Source organism: Echiichthys vipera (genome assembly GCF_963691815.1).
Source record: "Echiichthys vipera genome assembly, chromosome: 1".
NCBI lineage: Eukaryota > Metazoa > Chordata > Actinopteri > Perciformes > Trachinidae > Echiichthys > Echiichthys vipera.
Window position 1 is genome coordinate 30,441,061 of NC_139826.1, and position 22,550 is coordinate 30,463,610.

At 40.0% G+C, this 22,550-nt stretch overlaps 1 protein-coding gene across 1 annotated transcript; it reads right to left on the bottom strand.

Annotated features, from left to right (window-relative positions):
- Window positions 1-1,100: 1,100 nt before the first annotated feature.
- LOC310947380 (immunoglobulin-like domain-containing receptor 2) lies at window positions 1,101-21,502 on the bottom strand. Its single transcript, XM_083914170.1, has 9 exons — window positions 21,381-21,502; window positions 17,866-18,246; window positions 14,563-14,682; window positions 6,142-6,288; window positions 5,864-6,031; window positions 5,341-5,469; window positions 4,569-4,914; window positions 3,654-4,389; window positions 1,101-2,747 (listed from the first exon to the last, which is right to left on the bottom strand). The coding sequence occupies exons 1-9, from the start codon at window positions 21,496-21,498 to the stop codon at window positions 2,712-2,714; spliced, it is 2,181 nt and encodes a 726-aa protein (XP_083770296.1). The 5' UTR covers window positions 21,499-21,502; the 3' UTR covers window positions 1,101-2,711.
- Window positions 21,503-22,550: the final 1,048 nt, after the last annotated feature.

A 22,550-nucleotide genomic window follows, 5' to 3' on the forward strand; every position in this document is an offset into this window, starting at 1 on the left:
ACTAAAACACTACATTAGATTTTTCATAATGGCAGATATAATGAAATACTGTTTGGATGTAACGTTAGAACAAAATAAGTAACAAATCATGAGGTTAACGTGTGTTTTGTATAAGTGTGTGCGAGGCTGTTGATAACATATGAAGCTGTTGGTTTAACTGTTGACTCAGCAGTGATAAGAAAAGGCTAAATAACAGTTATCAAATCGACACTTCATCTTGTGTACACAGTCACACAGCGAAGCTTAAACATACATAATAATTTACAAATTACATCGATCGTATCACACCACACATAAATAGGTCCAGTTTATATACAAAATGGCATCATACTGTGACAAAAAACCTTTTAAAAAGGCAAATGGCAGTTCAATACCTTAAAAGGATGTAAAAAATACATTTCATAATGTTTAGTCCCTTGGTAAAACAGTTACTTTGTGCAAACACTAACATGTAGAAGATGAAAAGTTACACAAACAAACAGGGAGGAGACAAAATAACGTCCCTGCTTCATGAATAAAGAAGCAGCTATATCACTACTGCAATGTCTGCAACAAATGTGGCTCTCAGAAAGTGAAGCCAAGACATCTGGATGACCCGCTGGTGGCCTGCTGCAGTATAGGTCATAAACCTATACCCTGAGCATATACAGTATACCCTTCCATACTAAAGAGTTATGAGTACATGTCAGATATTTTTCCCCAAAAACGTTTTATGTCATTTTAGTCATTCTGATGTTTGTTCAACTGTTTTTCTAATAAGTTTGGATTTAGTTACATAGTTGGCACTATAAAAACGGGGTGAAAAGTAATGATTGACAGCTGCGATCAACTTGGGATTGGTCGGCAGGTGTGTATATATGGGACCTCGATGATGATGATCCCTACTGCGCAGACTCTGGCTTCAAAATTACAACATGGCGATGCCCGTATCCAGGATATTTTGGCGCTGACTTTGTGGAAACGAGTCGCGTCGTTCATCCGTCTACGGTCCTCACCCTCATTTGTTTACTACATTGTTTGACATGTACCGAATGTTCATGAATTTCAAAATAATTCCCACTGACCTATCAAATACATTTATGACTTTGAATTTGGGCACAAATCTAAATATCTTCAGAGCTTTCTTTCTGTCTATTATTGCTTTAAAAATCTAAAAATACACAGTTAGTTATAAAAATAAAATGGATTAGCTGATAAATGTTGCTACATGGCATTACACCAACTCATTTGTGTACGTGATGAACTCATTAATAGATTTTTGGCCACATGGGGGCAGTAGAAGATGCTGTAAACCCACGTGTAAAACATAAAAAAATTAAGACCTTATAAAGTTGGTAAAGCAAACGTTTAGCAAACATTCCAATGTTCACTCTCTTTTTAGCTCTGTTTTGGTCTCAGAACAACTCCTGAGAGATGTATCCTGTGCTTTAGTTGCAAAGTGCTCCACTATGTTCACCAGCTAGTTGCTAACTGGGTCTGTCTGCTGTTTGGTGCTGCGCAGATGGTTAACAGTTAAGCTTGAGAGCTTTTTCTCACTAAAAACAGCTGCCTGTTGTTTCTGGAAACAGGGCTGAAGGGAGCGGCACGCTGCAAAACTGAAGCAATGAGACCAACACTTTGAAGCTCTGTATAGTTAAGAGGATATGCTGAATTGGATGATAATTTATCCCTACAAGTGACATTTTAAATAACAATATAACAAGACCTAGCATATGGCTGGACCGTATATGCTCCATGTGCTAATTTATGGCCAGGTTGTTACATGTAAAGTCAATGGTAGTGTCTATCATGTGAATTCCTGAAAATCAAATCTCAATTGTATGTTGTGGTCCAAGTAATATTTGTTCTTAAGGTCTTCTGAAGTAGCATATCACATGACACGGTTAAGCTATGTTTGAGTCAGTATTTGAGGACTGACCACGCCCCCCATTAACACTGGACTGACCAATGGTGTGATTTCATCACTTACTGAGTAGGTCAGGGACTTGGATGCTTATAGGGCTACGTAGCCCCCGTTTTCCTAATGCAGCTAAGAGTCCTTTTCCATCATGTGTTTACATTATTTTATTCATCCCTCTGCCGATACAAACCATATCAACATTTTGTAATGTTGGTTACTAACCTTCAACTTTAGTTAACATTAAAATGTCCTTGCAAAAGCTGTCTGAATTAGGTGTTTTAGTCCCTGCATATGTAACTGAATGACACAGTGTGTGTACTGTCATTCAGCTGAAGCTACAGTATGCCCTTTACAATAATGCTGTTGTTATATACCTCCTTTTCTACAACTGTGCGTATTGATTCAAAGCAGATATCTCATCAAGTGGAAATGAATGCACTCATTGTGCTGGAAGCGTAAAGCAAGTCTTTGCTAAAAGGATGAGGGGAGACGAACAGCGTCCTGCTGCAAGGGACAGTCCAGGTCATAGACCAAACCAACATTAGTTCAGTGTTAGTCCAGCTGAGACGTATATGAGGCAGTCAGTGACAGAAACTGAGCAGTGATGATTTCATCAACTAGCGAGGTCACAGACAGAAACTCCAGAGACAGTCTCAATAGAAAAAGTGTCTGTTGTCTGTTTCTGTGCTGATTCAGCTTTCCTTCACGGTCAGTTGCATATTTTTGCAATCAGTCATTTTGATCATCTTTCATCAGCGGACATGCGGCTCCTGTAGAGTGTAAGTGCTCAGTCTGTGTGGCTTTCAGTCCATCAGACTATGAGGGAGTCCCGGCTGAGAAGAGTGCTCTGGTGAGGATAAAACAGTGTAAGTGATCAACACAAGAGCTGAGAGCTAACACCAAAATATATGCATGTTTTTCAGTAGAATGAGAGTAAAGCGATAGTAAACATTAGCCAAACAGGGTTATTATGGTAAACCTGGGACAAAATGCATTTCAACCTTGTTTCAAATGATTTAAAAGGTTTGAATGAAGCCCCTGAAAGATGGCTCCGGTGAATTAATTTATGTTGTGCATGAAGTCTTTGACGTTGAATACCTTTTTAACCCAGGTTGGTCAGGGAGGATACACCCAGTTATGTTTGTTATGGAGAGTAGTTGGATACAGAACAGAGTATTCTACCTAGTTTTCATTGTAGTAGCTTCTGAACCTGACCTGTCAAAGGTACAACAACAACACTTACTGTAGCTCTACAAACCTTTTTTATACTGTATGTCAGAGCATATCAACCCTTAGAGCTTGGACCCCGTGTGGGGATGACAACATAATGATATGAGTTTGACATTCTATCATTTTTACAGGTTTTAAATATATAATCTTTTCTGTCTATAGTTCCTAAACCATGAGAAAGTTTTACGTGATTCCAGGCATTTTTACCACCTGGAACTATACAGGAACTAAATCTATCCAAACACAGGTTTAGTTCCTGAAAGGGTTCTTGGGCACCTAGGAAAGTTCCTTTGGTGAAAACGGAACGAAATCAGACTTCCTTAAAAGCAGGGAAATACAAGACTAAGTGTTAAACACTTTGCTGTTAGCCTAGTGTTAACATGTTCATCAATTACACACAGATAACTAGTTTTCAATTACTAGCAAGGATGCTATATGAGCTCTACTCACTGCTGTTGATCTGCAAATTAGCATCACCGGCACACAATCCTACTAATAAGTCATAGGTTTAGATGTATCTCACCACTTTCCGGGTCTTGTCTCTGGGCTCCTCCCTGTGACTGGGCAGGGATTGGGCAGGAGGTTGAGAGGAGCGAGTGTTTGCTGGGAGCGGCCGTGGCGATGGCCTGTCAGTTTTGCTGCGCTCTGTGTCTGAATAAGGAGGCAGTGAATCTGCCTCAGGCCTGTTACTGGGCGAGCGGCTGCAGTACCGACTAGATTCACCACTGCTCTTTTTCGAGCTGCCCTTAGAGGGTGTGTCTGAATCCTCCTCACCCCGGCCCCCATTCTTCCCCTGGCTGACACCTCGTAACTTAGCCTTCCGCTCCAGCAGGCTGTTCAGGAACGCACCGTCGTAGTCCTTCTCTTGAGAAGAAGTTGATGGTGGACTGACTCTGGGAGGAGGTGGGGCAGGACGCTCACTGTCCCAAGTGCCTCTCCTCTTTTTGGGTGACTGAAGTGGGCTTATGCTTTGTCCGTTTTTCTTGTTTCGTCTAGGGTGATCTTCGCGGTCGCTGTTGTCTTCAAGCTCATTTTCATCGTTGTGATAATGCTGAGGAGGCCCATTACGGTAGGAAGGATATCGACTGAACTCCAGAAGCTCCATCTCATAGTCTCCCCTTTCCTCTTCCCTTGTCATTTCCCCTCTGCCTCCTCTCTGCCTGTAAGAAGCAGCAAACTCCTCCAGCTCTTCCAGTGAGCCGGTTCGTCCGGCAGTACGGTACGTCTTCCTCTGCAGGTGTTCTGAACGAGGATTCCACCTGCAAAACGCAACATGTGAGTGGGAAAGGACTGAGAGGGAGAGGAAAGTCCATTTAAAACTGACTCAACATGTGAAAAAGTTGCTTTTCACCGCTGAACATTTGACTTTTAGTAAAATTTAGACACACATAAGGGAAAAACCTTGTCCGTCTACTCTGACACCCAAAAGTATCTGTACCTGCTGTTTTTGTCCTCCTCGCTGTGATTCTGTTGTCGCTGATTTCGACCAGGCCTGCGCGGCTGTGTGGAGGACGGAGGGTCGTCGCTGTACCGCCGCGGAGGAAGAGACTCTTCCTGGCAGCGGCGGGGCTCTGAGTCGGGATCAGCGCGATATCGTTGGGGTGAAGGCGGATTGTCACGGTAACACTGCGGCTCTGGGCTGCGGTTGTCACGGTAGCGTTGGGGCTCAGGCTGAGGGTCGTGGTCAGGTATGGCAGGCAGAGCTTTCTTCTGGACATTTCGGTATGTTTGGCGGAAGCCAGTTTCTCCCTCGTGGAGGGAGCTCAGCTCGGACAGGCTACAGGCTGGACGGGTCGAAATGACGGAATGGATAAATAAAGAACAACTTAACAGACAAACAATTAAACAGAGAATTCAACTTTACGGTAGCACAGAATTTTAGAGAAAGAAATAAAACAAAGAATGTTCAGAAGAAAGAAGTCAGAGTCAAGGTCTGCAAGCAATAGTGTTGGAGAGAGAATCGTTAAAACATAATCTTTCAGGTGAGTGGGCATGAATATATAATACTATGTACATCTGAGCTACAGGGAATTCAGTACCCTGGATGCTTATGCAGAGAGGCATACCAAGACAAGCTCAAGGGAAGAGAAAGCAAAAAAGACGCTATAGACAGTGCAGCATGCATTTTCTATTAGTGCATCAACATGCTATAGAAGATGCTGACAGCACTTCCAGAGAGTAAATCCACAGGACGGGTGTTTGGAGCTTACACTGGTGGCTTGTGGACCTGGCTGGGTTGAAGTGAGCCAGTTGTTTCTCTACATACTGCAGCACCCTGAGAGAGTCCTGATCCTGAGGTGAAGGCACACGGTAGGGAACCCCTACAGCATGCATCGGCACTGCAGATACACACTTGACCCATCAGCATAGAGGACTTGTTTGTCTTTATGTGTGTTTGTTGTGGATTAAGGACCAAACTGGTCATTTTGCTTATTTTCTGTCACTATTTTCTTCTATTGTTTCTGCCCAATATGGCAGAATAAAATAGTTTAATTTACATGCAGTCGCGTGAGAACACACACAGCATTCACAACAACATAGACAAAATAAAATAGGAACTGAAAGGAACATTGTAATTCCTCATTCCTCAAACTTAATGCCCAGCAAATGCAATATTTCCAAGTTCAAAATAAACTCTGATGATTTAAATGGGTTAAAACAAAAATCACTGATACGATCTTTCAATAATTCTATAACCACAGATTTACTCACTAATAACGAGTAAGACCTCACCTGCTGTGAGTATGCTGCCATCCGAAGGGGTGACAGAAGACATCTTGTCCACCAGGGATGGGGGTGCAATGGGTATCATCGTTGGGACACCAGTGACAAAGTATGGAGGGTAGGCAGGTGTCTGAGGGGTGGAGGTGCCTGTCTTTATACCCTTACCTGCCTCATAAACTACAAAAGCAGCACACAATCCCATTCAGTCTTTACAGAAAAAAACATACTTTCAATAGTCAGTCAGAATTCCAATCTTTGCACCTCAGTGTGTATGTGTTCATACTCACGATGTCTTGGGCAGCAGCATGTGTCGGGGCAGCACCAGCAGCTGACGTAGCAGCAGCAGGAGTGAGGACAACACTGGCACCAACAAATCCCAACCAACAGCAGGAATAAGACACTGCCCAGCGCCACAGCCGACACAAACACCCACTCTGCATGTACACACAACACAAAATCCTGCATTTAAATCAGTACCAACACATAAACATAGGAACAGTTAAACTTGATCAGATCACTGTGTACTACCTAAAATGTTTGCTTTAAAGAGTATTCTACTTATTTAGCACTGCAATCCTAAAATGTCCGACTCACAAAAAAACAGTTAATAATGATAAAAACTGATGAAAGAGAATAGGAAATATAGTCTAATTTGCTTCCTTGGCGCCTTTTTTACCCATAATACAACTCTTCTTCTGGCAGTTTAGTCGGACATCTGGGTGTGTTATGGTAGTAGCAACTAATATAGCTGGAAGCCTACAGCAGAATTGAAGAACGGGCTCAGAAGTCTGGTACGATCACTTCTTTCTCACTCCACTCCTCCAGATGTTGGTTTTTTTTTGAAAAAACTTGTCATCTTCAGCTCAAACTGACACTGATTCAAGTGATATGAGTCAAGGCACTCCCTTTAGAGCCACAAAGGGCTTTTTTCATACATGCAGCTGTACCCCCTAAGACCTGTAAATGGTATATATACAGTAATTGAGTTTCACTTTAAACCAGTCTATTTCAGCAGTATTTTTGCCGCTTTCTGTTGCACTGACTGTAACCCAATTGCACACTGTATATATACAATTTTTACCTTATTTTGAGAATGCCTCATGTTTACATTGAAATTCAACTTAAAAATGAAAAAATGCATACTAAAATCGTTTATTTGAACACTAACTAATTTTTGAATACCCTGTTGATGACAGTCCCAAAAATACTTTGTTGAAGAGAAATGAAGAACCAATTCATAGCAGTTGGAAATAATTTGTTAACTTGGGATTAGTTTATAGACCACTTCACAGTTAAACATACATAAACATTCTAAATGTGTCCCAGTTTTTTCCTGTCGCAGTGTATGTGAATGATATCAGCTGTCAGGAAGTCAACACGGATCCAGGCTGTTGACTAGCAATGGTATTACATTGAAAAGGTCTATTGATAGAAAGTTATTTAATTACAATTTAGAGAACCAATGCATGTTGAAGGCATGTGAACTTGCAAAATATAGAGTAATTGGTAATTAGAAAGGGAAAATGTTATTCGGATTTTCATTATCAACAGAAAAATGACTTATTCTTAATCAACCTCTATACAATCTCACAAGCTTTACTATTCAACATAGAGCTCCATATGTCCTATGTGTTTGTACATTAAGTTTATAACAAGAGAGATGATAAAAAAGATGAAAACCAAGATTTTATCCAAATTAAATAGATATTTAAAAAAAAATAATGTATGTAAGCTTCTTCAAGGTCTGATAAAATGGTATAATTTCTTCCTTAATGTGATGTATTGGATGTTGAAATGGGACATAACACAGTGAGGAATCATCCCTATGAGACATCAGCTCAGGGAGAGAAGGCTGCATTGTTAAAAAATGTGTCTTCTAATATTGGGAGTTTTTATTTACTTTACTCCTGTTTTCCAGGATGTAAATGTTTTTTTCTCAGGACGCAACGAATCCGAACAAATTAAATCCTAACTAGAATATGTGCGACTACAAAAAAAACTGATAGTGTTGGAGTATGAGTGCTAAAGTGAGTGATACGGACAGACAAAAGATAGACTTCATGTATCTGTCTACAGGGACAAAGCAAAGGAAAGGGAAGGAGAGGGCAGATAAGGAAATATTTAACAATGTAAAACCAAGGACAACATTGTGAGACACACACACACACACACACACACACACACACACACACACACACACACACACACAGGGAACCAGATTTTGCTACAGGAAGGAAAGGGACAGTTTACGCTGCTCAGTAAGATACTGAAGATTTGGCTGGGACAACAAATTAGCTTGTAATGTGATCGCATTTGCAGCCACTATGACCTCTACACACACACACACACACACACACACACACACACACACACACACACACACACACACACACACACACACACACACACACACATTGTATTGTAGCTAAAACAGTACATTTTAGACATTTCAGAGCACTGTGGTAGTGGACAACAACACGTACTAATGCAACAATAACACCAGAGATAAGCTTTCCAGTAACCATTCTGTCTGAGTGAATCATACCATTTTGTCATTTTGGCTGCTACTTCCACACAATTCATCCATTCATTCATCACCTACCCACAAACTCTGTGATACTTAAATGTGTATTGCAGGAATCTGATGTGACATAAACAAACCTCCCTCCCTCTTGATCACTGTCTTTACTGGGCAGAGTCCGAATGATGTCGAATGACAGGCTAACCACAACCATAAATAACTATAATGACCATAATAGCTGTTTACCAGCACAGCTCATCGTAGTGGGAGCAATGGCCAGCTCATTATCTGCTGGGTGTGGATCTGACCATTGGGTTTAGAACAGCTCTGAACTTGACTGTCAAAGCCTCATTACAGTTGAATCACGCTTGTTGCCGTTTTTACTGATGTGAGGTGAGACTAGGTTGAACAGTGTCAGAGCTGTTAGCATAGGAACGATTTAACATGGTGAGAAAATAGTGTTTGCCTCTTTATCAGATCTAGTCTCCCAGGTCAAATTACTCCCAGGTATTACCCCCCTACCACCAGCACCATCATCAAATGTTTCCTACACCCATGGCTAAAGCATTAAGTAGGGTTAGTATGAACGGAAGGAACCAGGTGAGGGGGAGAATGCATTATGCCCCTACCTGGCATAATCTTCAAATCAAATTCTGGCAGGAGATCTTCAGGCACACCTGAGAAACCTGGAGAGAGACAGAGCAGAGGTGAAAACGGGAGAGGAGAGGGAATGGGGTTGATATAAATGACTGATTCAAAGACAGTTGTTGCAGCAGCATGCATGCATGATGAGAGAAGCAAGACAAACAGAGAGAGAGAGAGAGAGAGAGAGAGAGAGAGATACAGAGAAAGATACAAGATAAATAGATAAAGAGAGTTGGCAGGTCAACAGGAGCATGCACCAGAGGTCATTCTTGTCTTGTTCCAGAAAGTCTCATTATCAGAACAATAGATAAGCAAATTGGTCATGTGATTTCTGATAACAGAAGCTGCAAGGTTATCTGTCTGGTAAGAAGACATACTGGAACATGGATCATTCAATCTCATGACATATAGGCAGGAGCGGTGAGTGATGTTATATGCAGAGCTGCAAAAACCACAGGTGGGAACATTCGTCACATCCAGAGACAGCAACATTTTGCTCCTGAAAGAGTTTCCTTGTCTGTTGTGTTTCCAGTGAAGAGACAAGAGAGAAGTGTCTACTGGTCGAGATCTGGAGCAACATTAATATTATTTTTCTCTATAATAATCTCTCTCTCTCCAATTTGAAAAATCATCTTGATGATTATTTCAGGAAAAGTTGCTAAAACAGCTCAAGTTGCACGCCATATGTGTTCTTTCATCATAATGAAACATGTTTCTATATACGATATATATATATATATATATATATATATATATATATATATGTATTTGTATCGTATATATATTACTTCTAACCATAAATATATGTTTCAGGGAAAGAAAGGAAAAACATGAACACCAGAATTAATCCAAGCCCTTAAAAACCATCACCACCTGTCAATTGTTGTTCCTGGTATCTTGCCAGTGTTATGTCTTTCTCCTTAAACATTTGTCTTTTAATACAGCTTTAAGGGAGCCCACACAAGGTCAGCAGATGTCTGAATGAAACATTAACATGAGAGATAAGATGGCAGCATGTCACAAGCTGGTACAAAAATGTGCACACGTGTGTTTTGTTTGGGTGCGCATGTCCATATGGACATGTAAATTGAAACTTTGTGAAAAGTGAAAAAGCCAGGAGGTGAGTGTGATGTGAGGAGATACTGGTGTTTTACTGTTGATAGTGTGATTATCGCAGAGTGGAAGAGTGCTGAGCGCGAGAAAGAAGGACAACAGAGAGCAGGCTGGACTGTCTTGGCCTCCGGCTGACAGTGCACATACCTCACTTAGTATCTTTCTGGAACGCTAAACATGTTCTTTGCTGGATTTGAAAACAGAGAGAAAACTATTAAGTTTACTGAGAAGCAGCTGTATCACCACACCAATTAAACTAGGTGCTGACATTTGCATTATGTGCATTTAAGGCCCCTCTAATTAGGGCCCGAGCACTATTGAAATTGCTCCGTTTCTTCTTCTTAGGGCCTGAGCACCGACGACGGCCCTATCGCAATTGTAGAAATTTTTAATTTTCTCCAATTAATTGCCTTTTTGGCGGCTTTATCATATTCAAAAACTTCACAAATAAGTCAGGGGTGGTGAAAATGTACATATTTTATTGCTTTCAGAAATGGGTGTGACAAATTGACTCACTAGCTGAGGCCCTATAGATTTCAGCCCTATAGCCATTTCCCGAAACAAGACGCAGTTGTTTCAACCAAATTTCTCATACATGACAAGAGTCGCGGCCTGAACACACCTACATCTTAATATTGACTTACAATGATAGTGCCCCCTATTGGCAAACATTAAATTACAGCCCCTCCCCCAGGATTGACATAAAATTCTGAAAACCGGTCGGCATAAATAACTCATCGAGATGTACAAAAAGCCCCTTAGAGCGATATGCTAAAGTCCTCAGGAAGTTGGCATTTTGAATTTTATGGTAATATTTTTACTTTTGCACATGTCGCACTTTAACAAACTCCTCATTTTACACGATTTAACACGATCAACCTAAAATCAGCCAGTTTCATCTAAAGACATGTCTGGTCAAACGATACTCACGCACTTTTTCTTTTTTTTTGCTCCGTGTTGCCGTAGCATTGCGCCCAAGTTTGGCCTTTCACCTTCAAACAGGAAGTCGCTGTAACTTGGGTATACATTATCCAATCTGCACCGAATTTCTCATGCATGACAAGAGTCATGGCCTGACCACACCTGCATCTCAATATTGACTCACAGTGATAGCGCCCCCTATTGGCAGGATGAAAAATGACAAACATCATCCGATTTACATGAAATGTGTGGAAATATAAGGCATGTTTTCTGTGGGTTGCGTAATGGCATGGTGGCCATTTTGTGCTTCACGCCATGAAACAGGAAGTCCCTTTTACTTCAACATACATGTCCAAACTGCACCAAATTTTCCAGACATGATGAGAGTCCAGGCCTGAAGACAAACACATGCCAATAGTGACTAACAGCCACAGCGCACCTACTGGTAACAGGAAGTCAGCCTGATAAGTCAAACTTCATCCGATTTAAATTAAATATTCAATGTGCGTGCTACACTTGATGAAGAGCAACACAAAGCGAGGTTAGTACGGTATCTCTAGTGCCACACAGCGGACGCGGGAGGCGCTGCAACAGTTGGCCCCAGCGGCCCCCGCACCCTCAACCCAGCATCCAGCGGTTGGCACCCCTGAGGCGCGGCGGGTGGAAGGATCCGTTCATCGCTGCTGGCAGCTTTAATTTTGCATACATCTGTTGTTCTGTCTTCTGTCTCCCTCCTGCCCAAGCAGTTGAAAGCAGCTCACTTGTGGAGTTTCCACTCACACATGAATTTGCCTGCTGGCTGGTGGTTCACAGAGATTTACTTTCAAATATTTTGGGTTCACTTGTTTTACCCTATAAGGTTATCTGGGTGGGTCGGGTTTCTATGCTGCGTTCAATGCCCCTCAGAGAGGGCACTGGCTATATTAAGATTAAAACCATACAATTGTTTTTCAGTTTCTGCAATAGTTTCAAATAACACTAATATATCTGCCCAGGTAACACATCACTGCACAAATGCTGTCCCATTTATTTTCATATCTGGAGCCCTTGCTTGGCAACAGGGCTCTGCAATTAACTGACTTTAATGTTTGTTATCTTTCATATTTCATTAAACCACATAAGGAAAACCTCTTTGTAGATGCACTCAATAACAGAGAGGTCAGGAGTCATGGTGTGCAACAGAGATTTTCTTCATACCTCCACGACTCCCCCTTGGAGTGTGTGTCGGGTTCCAAGACACAAGTAAAACCAAAGTTATCAAACATAGATTCAATTTTCTGATTCTAAATTTAAAGGATGGGTTTATTAAAAATTCTATTGATCAATTGGAAGAGTCTTTGATGATGATGATCCCTAATTCGCAGACTCTGGTTGCAAAATTACAAGATGGCGACGCCTGCATCTGGGATATTTTTGCTTTGCTTTTGTACAGTGGGAGTATATACAATTTACAGTATAATCTATTGATGGATCACAGCATTTGTTTGAAATCTATTCTTTATTCAATCTTTGTTTACTCATATGTTTTTGTATCCATTCATTCATTTTCACCATCTGGGATTTAATTAAAGATAGACTGATAAATTGGAAAAATAGATATATCGGCTGATGTTAGGTTGTTGGATCTGTATCAAGATTGTTTGCGTTAATGAAACAATTAAATTTCCTTTAGGAAAATACATAGTTATTGGATCAGTATCTGCCTCAAAAGTCCAGTATTGCTTGAGCTATAGATTGGATACAATGATACATCTTAAATGCTTAAAAATGTTTGCTCTATATTGGTCCACTGAAGCTGACACAGTGCTAGAAAGGGTCAAGTCTTGTACACTTTGCACATGTTATTATTACCCGCTTCATGCTCATTTTAAGGTTTTGTCAAAGTTGTGTATCATGAGCAAATAGCCTCTCAGCTATGGTCAAAAGGAAGAACAGAGGGAAGCAGAATTCTTCCTTCTTTTTATCCACCACTAAGTTCTCAGTCGATCAGTCGAGTGTCTCACACGGTGTCACCCTCCATCTTTTGTATCACTATGCTCTGCTGTCCCTCCTCCACATCATTAAATCTCCCCTCTCTTCTTTGTTGCCATTTTCAAAAAGACAAAAGCAGCCCCGGGCCAGTCGTGGTGGCCCCACCTGTTGTTATGGAAACATAACGACTGCCTCGAATGCCATATTAGCTATACCAAGAGCAGGAAATACAACATTTTGGCACTGATTTAGTGTCTCTTAGACCAGGTTAAAGATGGCAAAGGATAACTCATGCAGAAGAATGATGTCATCTCCATTTGCCTGTAGCATTATCTGTATCACAGTATTGTTCCAGGGCCATACCCAACGTTTAACCGGATTCAGAAGGCACGCAAGTCATTGCAAACTGTAACAGCTTATTGTCCAGCACTTGTGTGTTTCTGTCAGTGTATGCGTGTCTTTTGTGCATACACATAAGTCTCTGAGTGCCAGTAGAACAAAAGTTTAGCCTCAGATGGACAAGAGCCACATAGCCTCTCAGCCGTTACTATGGTGACATTTGTATCTGAACGCAGACAAGTACACTGTCACCGTAAAGACACTACACACTGCAGATGCTTTGACAACACACACACATGCACACACACAGGATTAAGTGGGATGTCAAAGATACAAAGTTTTAAACGTTCTTCTAAATATAGTAACCTACAGTATAAGTGAATGCAGTTGCTATGGTTACAGATTAGACAAGACTGTACAAGTACCACTGCTTGTTGTAAATCAGCTCATTAATGAGCCTGTATTGTGCTGATGGTGATGAATAGGACAGCTTATAAAGGCCGAGTTATGTAACAGCAGCTCGTATTTTTGAGTATACAGGAACGGTCAGTGCAGTGTGAAATCTGCCAGTCTAATCACGACAAGGTGATTGCACACACCAAGAATCAATGACTTAATAACATATTGTTTCAATTGGTCTAACAAGTAGTAGGTCGAAGTTCTACAAAGATGCCAGAGCCCACATGAAAACTAGAAACACATTGTTGGATTTGAAAGCTGTTTGAACTTAAATGTATGTCAATAAAGCATAGTCCGTTTTTCACATATGAAACTAATGTCTGGACGATGTCAGGAGAATCAGGTGCAGACAGACGGGAGTTTCACACATGTAGCGCACAACAACTCTCTGTGTCAGACGCGTTCACACTTACTGGAAATACAGTACTCAGTATAGCAAGGTGACAGTAGGCCCGTTCATAATTTGGCCACAGTTTTATTTGCCTCATCACTTTGCCGTTGGTGCACACTAACAGAAGTTCAAGAACTCCGTCTGCTGTCCGAACCAACTATTTCGGACATTAGCGCTCTCACATAGGTAATATCTAGATAATTTCAGGTTTGCAGTGCATGAGTGAAAGGGGCTATAGAGGCGATATTCAAAAGTGTGTGAGTGTGACCGAGATTTTAGGCTTATCTTTTGAATTCCAAAACTAAAATCCTTTACAATAGGCTTGATGGGAAAGTAGTGGCAACTTACCAAGAACCAGCAGCTCCACCGAGGCTTCATTCTGTCCCTCTAAATCATCAGATATAACCACTTTACAGATGTAAACTCCACTGTCTCCCCACTTGACCTCTCCTATGCGCAGATCTGCTTCTGCATGAGAAAAAAGGAGGAGGTTAAAAATGATAAACAAACACACATCCTGCTAAATAATACATCTTTTTAATTTTTAATTCTTTAGTAATCTCTTAGTTAAGTCAGTTTGCCCCTCTGTCTTATGCAAACAGTAAGTTTAAAGTCGTAATCCATCAGAATTTACCTTTTTGATACAAAATGTCATCATTTTATTCTATTAGACATTTGTGTGGGATGTAGTTATAATTAGTGATTAGTAAAATTCTTGAGTTACGGCCAAAAAAGCATTTTGTGAGGTCACAGTAACTTTGACCGTTGACCCCCAAAATCTAATCAGTTCATCTTTGAGTCCAAGTGGACATTTACGCATTATTTAAAGAATAACCCTCAAAGCGACCCTGAGATATCACATTCAGAAGAATGGGACAGAAATTCCCTGAAAAAATAATCTGTATTTATGACAACTCAGGACATGGCATACTTTCTATTGTTCAGGTTTTTCTAATCATGGAAGCAAAGATTCCAACAGAATGCTATTTCATGTGACCCAATGAGCCATGAAAACCATCCAAATATATTTTGGCCTGAGAATCCAACACACAAGACCAAACTGGGCAGCTGACTCCATTGTGAGGGGGTCAGACATTACAAGCTGACAGGAAACAGGGTTGTATAACTCTCTTCCTTTTCCTTTTAGCCAAGGAAGGGGGAGGAGAGACAGACTGACCACACCACACCACTGTGACCTGACCTCTCATTACCACAGTAACATCTCACTCAATCAACGTACAATTTTATCGTGTATAATTCACAGAGACAAGTCACTGCAAGTCAGAGGGACTGCCAACTTTTAAAGGATCAGAAGTGTTGGTTATTCTGTGTCGGCCACGTGGTTAACAGAACCCCCTGCCCAGTGCATGCTGGGACAGACTCCAGCCTCCTTGTGACCCTGAATAGGATTACATGAGGCAGGATGACTGGGCGTCTCTAAAGGCAACAGGTTAAAGCTTTCCCTTTTTTTTGTCCATTCACAACACTGCTGCTTAGACCTGTTTCCGAACAGGAGGTTGAGTGGGACAGAAAAAGAGAAGAAGACACAGTGAAAGGAAAGTCTTATACTGAGAGAAATAAGTGTGTGGAATAGATGGTGGAATGTGGAGAGATCTAGGGAGCGAAAATAAAGGCGGTACATTGAAGTACATCAGAGGGAACTTGGGAGTGAGAGGTCAGGATGAATGAGGGAACAGCGTGAAAACCATTTCTTTTGTCTGTGTTCCTGGCTGGTGAAGAGAAGGTCGATTCTTCCTCAAGAGTTAGAGCTCCATAAATCTGAGGCATGCAAACAAGGGTACCTCTCTGCCTTCAACAAGAACACACACACACACACACACACACACACACACACACACACACGCGCGCACACACACACGCATGTATGCACAGAAGTGTCCCTTAGATGATACTTGATGACATGATGGTAAGGGAATGTAGAACTCTAGGCTCTTATTGATAAAACTATTAACATGAACTCAATATCTGGATAAAAGAAATAGTATCATTTACCAACTGATCATCGCAATACTTAATACAGTAATGGCCATGTGGGGGACTGGGGAGCACCCTTCTTTGCTACTAAGACACAGGAAACACAGAGATAAAAAATAAACATGTCATTGCTCAGTGGTAGAAAAAGAAATGTTGATGCTGTTTTGATTTCATTTTTGCCTTCCCAATACCGATTCCAATTTCTGAACTTCCAATATAGAGCGCAGATCCAAGTGCATTAAATTAAAAATATATAGATATTTCTTTTTATCAGCTGGTACTGCTAACCCTGTATGTATGTGATATGATTGCTATCACTGTTGTATGGCCTTGCTCAGGTTTAGTCCTTTGTAAAACATGATTGCCATTTATAAGTCTATTTTTTGGCTTTTTATGCCTTTATTTGAGATCACAGTTTAAGATAGGTAGGAAATGAAGGAGAGAGAGAGAGAGAGAGCAAGAGATGCAGCAAAGGGCTGTGGGTCATAGTCAAGGTGAGCTATCCAATTTGAAAGTCATAACTGAAAAACAACTTAAATAAACTACTTTAAAGTAGCTTTTGTCTGGGCTAAATTACATGATATCAGGTCAGTGTATAGACTCGCATACTTGCAGTAACAATACTGATACCCATGCGAGGCAGTATCAGATGCAAGTGAAATACTGGTATAGGTATCAGAACAACTCTAGTGTTTTTCTACTACAATTTTGAGTTACTTATCAGCCGACATTCTGTATGTGCCAATACCAATATATATGTGATGGTTTAGTACAGTGTGAGGAAGTCCTAAGTGTAAAACATATGTAAAAATAGAGTTCAATAATCTACATTTTTCTATTAAGTCTTTGTATGATTCCAATTAATGATCATTATTGTGATAAATTTGGCAATGATAATCTATTATATTTTTCTCACATGCCTTAACTGCAGTATTTTGGCCAGTTTATATTTATTGAAATTCCAGGCTTCACACACACTTGATTAGAAATGTCTGACTCCCTCCCCTTCTCTAACATCACACTTTTCTTCTCAGGCCAAGCTGTAGAATTGGAAAATAACTGTTGCTGCTGAGTTTGCACTTTTTTCTTTTATGTAACCTGATTGTTCTGAAAGCTCTACAAGTTTCCTCTGTATCTCACCCTCCTCTCCGTGTGCAGAATCTCTGTGTGAAGGGTAGGACAAGGCTCCAATTTATAGCTTTTATCAAACTTGCCAGGCTTGGCGGCAGAAGAAATAAGATTCAGATTCAACAGAGATCCATTAGTTTGCATCCATATGTTACAAAAGAACATGAGAGGCTGCTTTTTCTTTCATGCGCTGAGTTGTAAATGGTTTCATAGTGCTGGTCAGTATTTATATTTTTGCTGTTTTTATCTATTGTATATTTTACTACATTTGTCTGCTTCTGTAAAGCACATTGTGATTCACTGAATCATATCTGGCTGGCTGTTTTCTACAGTATTTGGCACAACTTTCAAACTGCAAGCAGATGAGGTGAAATTCCATATAAAGCCGGTGAGCTAAAATTCAGCCTTTAGCACAAATAATTTGTTGGCCTGGCGACACAGCTGCTGTGTGATTTGAAAAGAAAAGACTCAAGATATTTTTCAGCATGAGAAACAGAACCAGAGGTCCGTGTAGTTCACGAAACTTACTGTTGATGATGGAGATGTCTCTGCTCTTGTAGTACTCTGACAGTGTGATTGAGGAACCAGAGATGGAGGCCACAGTTCGGACCGTCCGGCTGCTGTCAGCGCAGTCCAGGTAGCTTGCCGTCATCACCGTCTCATACCCTCCACCTCTGGTTCCACTCGTCAGCCCACTTCCTCCCTGGCCTCCACTCTGGCTGTCGGGGAAGTTGAACGAATCCCGCGTGCGGTCTCGACAGTACGACTTGTAGACCCATTGCACCACGGGGGTCTGGGTGGACACGCTGTTGTACTGACACGGCAGAACAACTGACTGGAACAGCACAGCATACCTTTTCTCATCTCTCACAAACACATTAACCCCCAAGCAACAATGAGGGAGGACACCTGTGGGAGGATAAGGAGATAATGAAGAAGGATCAGTGAAGTGTGAAAGAAGGAAGGGTTAAAAAACAAGTAGATAATCATTACATTCATTATGTGTGTCAAAATTACATTCCTTCTCACACAGACATTATATCCCTATTTTGAATGTTATTGCAAATAAAATTCCATAAATCTGCTTAGAAGAACCTTCTTATAACTCCAGAGTTTGAGCCTGAGAATCATCAAATTTTTCAGTATCAAAGTACAGGATTTGCTAATAGCTAATACATTCAGACTTTAAAAACCTCTGGCTTATACAAACACCACAGATCTGGGAATGTGCAATGATGGGGATTTAGAGACTACGACAGCAGACAACAACACACAGTGATTGAGATGCTGAGTCAAGGTTTTAAGAGTGAAAAGGTGTAAAATGATCTGACAAATCACACACTTTTAGCTGGAATTAAATAAATAATCGTGCAGTTTGGCAAGATAGGTGTAAGAAAACAAGGCTGTGTTGAAAGTGTTTGAGTTGCTTCTGCTCAGTGAAATCTGACTGTGAGCTGAGTTGACTCTGGGTCACATGATGACCAGGAGCTCAAGCAGCAACACACACTAGAGAGGCGACCATGTGAGAAAAACACACCCGCATACACACCCAGAAACATCTGTGTGTGCTGTGTGTGTGTGTTTCTCAGTCTAAACAGTAGGAGGTGAAACAAATCTGGACCAGTGAACAGGGATGAAGTGAGGGATGAGAGAGGGGCCGCTCCACTTAATCGAGACCAGGCCTGTTGAAGGAGTTTTGTTTTCTTTCTGTTACTAAGAGTGAACCTTATGTTGACAGAGACTATGTGTTCTTGGCTGTGTACAGACTTCCACATGGTCGTACACACTGACACTTTTTCTATTAAAAAACATACACACCCAGACCTAAATATAGTCTAACTGGCCCTCAAACAATTTGTCAGTTTATCGATTAGTTGAGCAACAGACGATGAATCAATAACTTTGATCAGTTACTGATGGTTTTGGTCATTTTAAAAGCAAAACTGGCAAAAAGTAGCTGCTTCTACCTTCTCAGATGTGAGGATTTTGCTTCTTTTTTCTCTATGTGTTACGTATGAATGATTATATATGTAATGTAATTTGAAGGGACTTTTCCCCAATATTTTTGACAAATTAGAGACTGAACGGTTAATTGATTATCATATATTTTATAGCATAATTCAATAACGAAAATAGTCAGTAGTTGCAGCTCTATAGCTTACAGAATTGAGCAACAATTCAATATGATAATTCATTGTCTTTTATCGACAAAGATATCCATGTCATTACAACTAAACACTATGAACTCACAGTTCAACTGATAAAACACCAGTCCAACCACAAACGTCCCCTTCAAGATGTTGCTGGTTCAGTAGGTTAGTGTAAGGTCAGTTTACACTATTTTAGTATCAAAACAAGTAGGTATTATCTTTCACGCCTTCAGTGGCAGTTCTGCGCTTATATTTTTCTTATCAGAGACTAATGGTATTCAATAAGTATGTATTTAAAGGCTTCTGTGAGTCATCTGAAGCCAATTTGGTTCAACAGAAAAAAAAGTTTGATGGAAATTCCTCAGGGGGAACATTTCCCTGACTTCTGAGAACTGGAACAAAAAAAGCCAGTAGGTTGGTCTTCTTGGGATCAGAGGCTGAGGGGCGATCCAGGCTTTATTAGTTTTCAGAGGAAGCCACCTCCAGAGGAGAAAAAGAAAGCAGGAGGAAGAGGAGAGCAAGTGTACTGTTGAAATATTAGAGAGAGGAGCAATGCTGAGAATGTCTGAGAGATTTGAGGGTAGTTTTAAAGTATTGTTGTCTTTTTCTGCTCTTACATTTGTCATTGACTTTTGGTTGTAATGGAGATAAACATGTTATGTGCCTTTAAGAAAGCCTTTTTGTTTAAGTAAAAATACATTAAAATGCAGCCCATTATCAAACTCAACAGTGAACCCACATACTACTGTAGTATAAACTGTAGCATACCACTGCCCTGGTTATATTATATTATCATATATCATATATAGTTCTCTCATCATGCTTTAAGTGATTATAATTATTACATAAGTGCACTTTATGATCTTGAATAGTCTTGTTTTGTCCAACCAACAGGTCAAAACCAAAAGATCAATTCATTATCACACAGGACTAAGAGAACCAGAAAATACTCACTTTTGAGAAGTCAGTACATTTTAGCCAGTTTAGCTTAAAAAAAACTGAAATTATTAATCATCATCTAAACCAGGGGTTCTCTCTCTAAAAGAGAGAGGAAGCAGGGACCCCCTACTCTACTACAAATATTGTATTAAACTGAGTTGCATATTCATTTGTGCCTTATCGCTAGGGTGGCCTAAAGACAGCACACAGCTTTTGATGGTGAATTCAATACTAAGATATTACAATGATCATTATTAACATATTCATATGTTCATACATAATATGTTAATGTTAAACATACATTACGAAGGCACACTGGATGCTTCAGCTCAACATGGCTACCTTGCCTATAAACCAGTAAGACTATCATCAAGGTAGTGTAAATGTGAGGGAATTGTTGGGTCTATGTAAATCATAAATAAGTCATAGAGTGTGGTCTATACCTACTCTGTAAAGTGTCCTGAGATCACTTTTGTTATGATTTGGCACTGAATTGAAAATTTAATTGTATTATGAAATACATTTCTTTATTTTTTCACAAATGTATCTTTGCTAATATTGCGTTGCATTCATGTTAATGTATATTTTCAGACATCTTTTGAAAAAAAAAAAAAAAAAACATTGGAAAGATTATCAGACACTTTGGGAGTAACTCTGAGGAGCCCCTGTTGTACGTCTCTGTTTTAAGGTGTTCCAGTTGGATCCGTTAGACCTCCTGATCCACAACCCCCCCAAAAAAGCTGCTGGTCGGATCATCCACACATGACTGACCCCTAACTCTTAATAGTTAGCAACACGGACGACGGGTCACCAAACTAACTTAGAGCTAAACGTACCGTTACTTGAATGTTTTTCTGTGTAACATACGGGATACGGGGGGACCGTCGACTAAATCAGGGTTAAACAACCTGTTACTCCACTTTACACGCAGTGTTCTCCATCTTTTTCTCTTACCTGTCAGAAAAACGATAAAAATCCACCACTTCGGCACCAAAAACATTTTCCAACTGCTGCAGGTGAATTTCACAAACGTTTTCTGGTGAACTTCGTCTTCTTTTCTCTTTCGTCTCATCCCTTCGACGATGTTTCGGACAGTTGAGTTACTAACGGTTACTAACTGGCAGATAACGGGACCTCAGCGCGCAGCAGTGGGGCCAGCGTCAGGTTTGACAAAATAAAACTCATGACTTCCGGAAATCTCTTTCAGAATAAGAGCTTTATTGTTGACGTAAATTACTATGTTCAGAAATACTTTAATAATCCCAGGGGGGGATTGTTTTCGTTTCAAACTCCAGCAAACAACATATTTAACAACAACAGAAATATAAAACAGTATATATATAAAACTATGCATATATAGTTATATATATAAAATGTAAAAATGACAATGGCAATGTATATACCGATCAAAAGTCCTGTATAACCATACAAAATGTGCAAAGAACAGATTGTTTATGATTGAAATGTATGTTATTGATTTATGTTTTGAAAAGAGGTAGAATTTAATTAACAGCCTTCTGATTTTCGTTTTTTTATTATTGAAAAGGAATTAATTTACAATATCATAGCATAAAAAACATGACAATAAAACATACATAAAAGGCACACTGGATAAAAAGGATCAATTCAATCGTAAAAAAAAAGTAACAAATGAAGGCAAATAAATACACATTATTAGTATTATTATTATTATTAATTATTAATTATTATTATTATTATTAATAATAATAATAATAGTGAATCTAAAGAAAATAATAAAAGTATTTAATGTATCCAAATATTGTTTAATAATGCATTTTAACATTTAGTTATATTGTTCAGTTACTCGCTGATTGCACTTATCGTCGTAATCGTAGTAGATGACAGAGTAAACTGTCTGTCAGCTGCAAATCACGGAGGAATAGCCAACTAGTTTGGTCCTGTCATATTTCTCATATATTTTATCTACCATATTTGTTGTCGTTTTATTTTGAAATCCAAATGGCCCCCATATCCGGTAATAGTTGCCCAGTTATGTAACTTTACGCAGGGTGGGAGGCGCCGAGACGCTCTTTCCAGAGACAATGGATGGAAGGACACGTTTAACAATAATAATAAAACATGAAAACATGAAAATAGTAATTA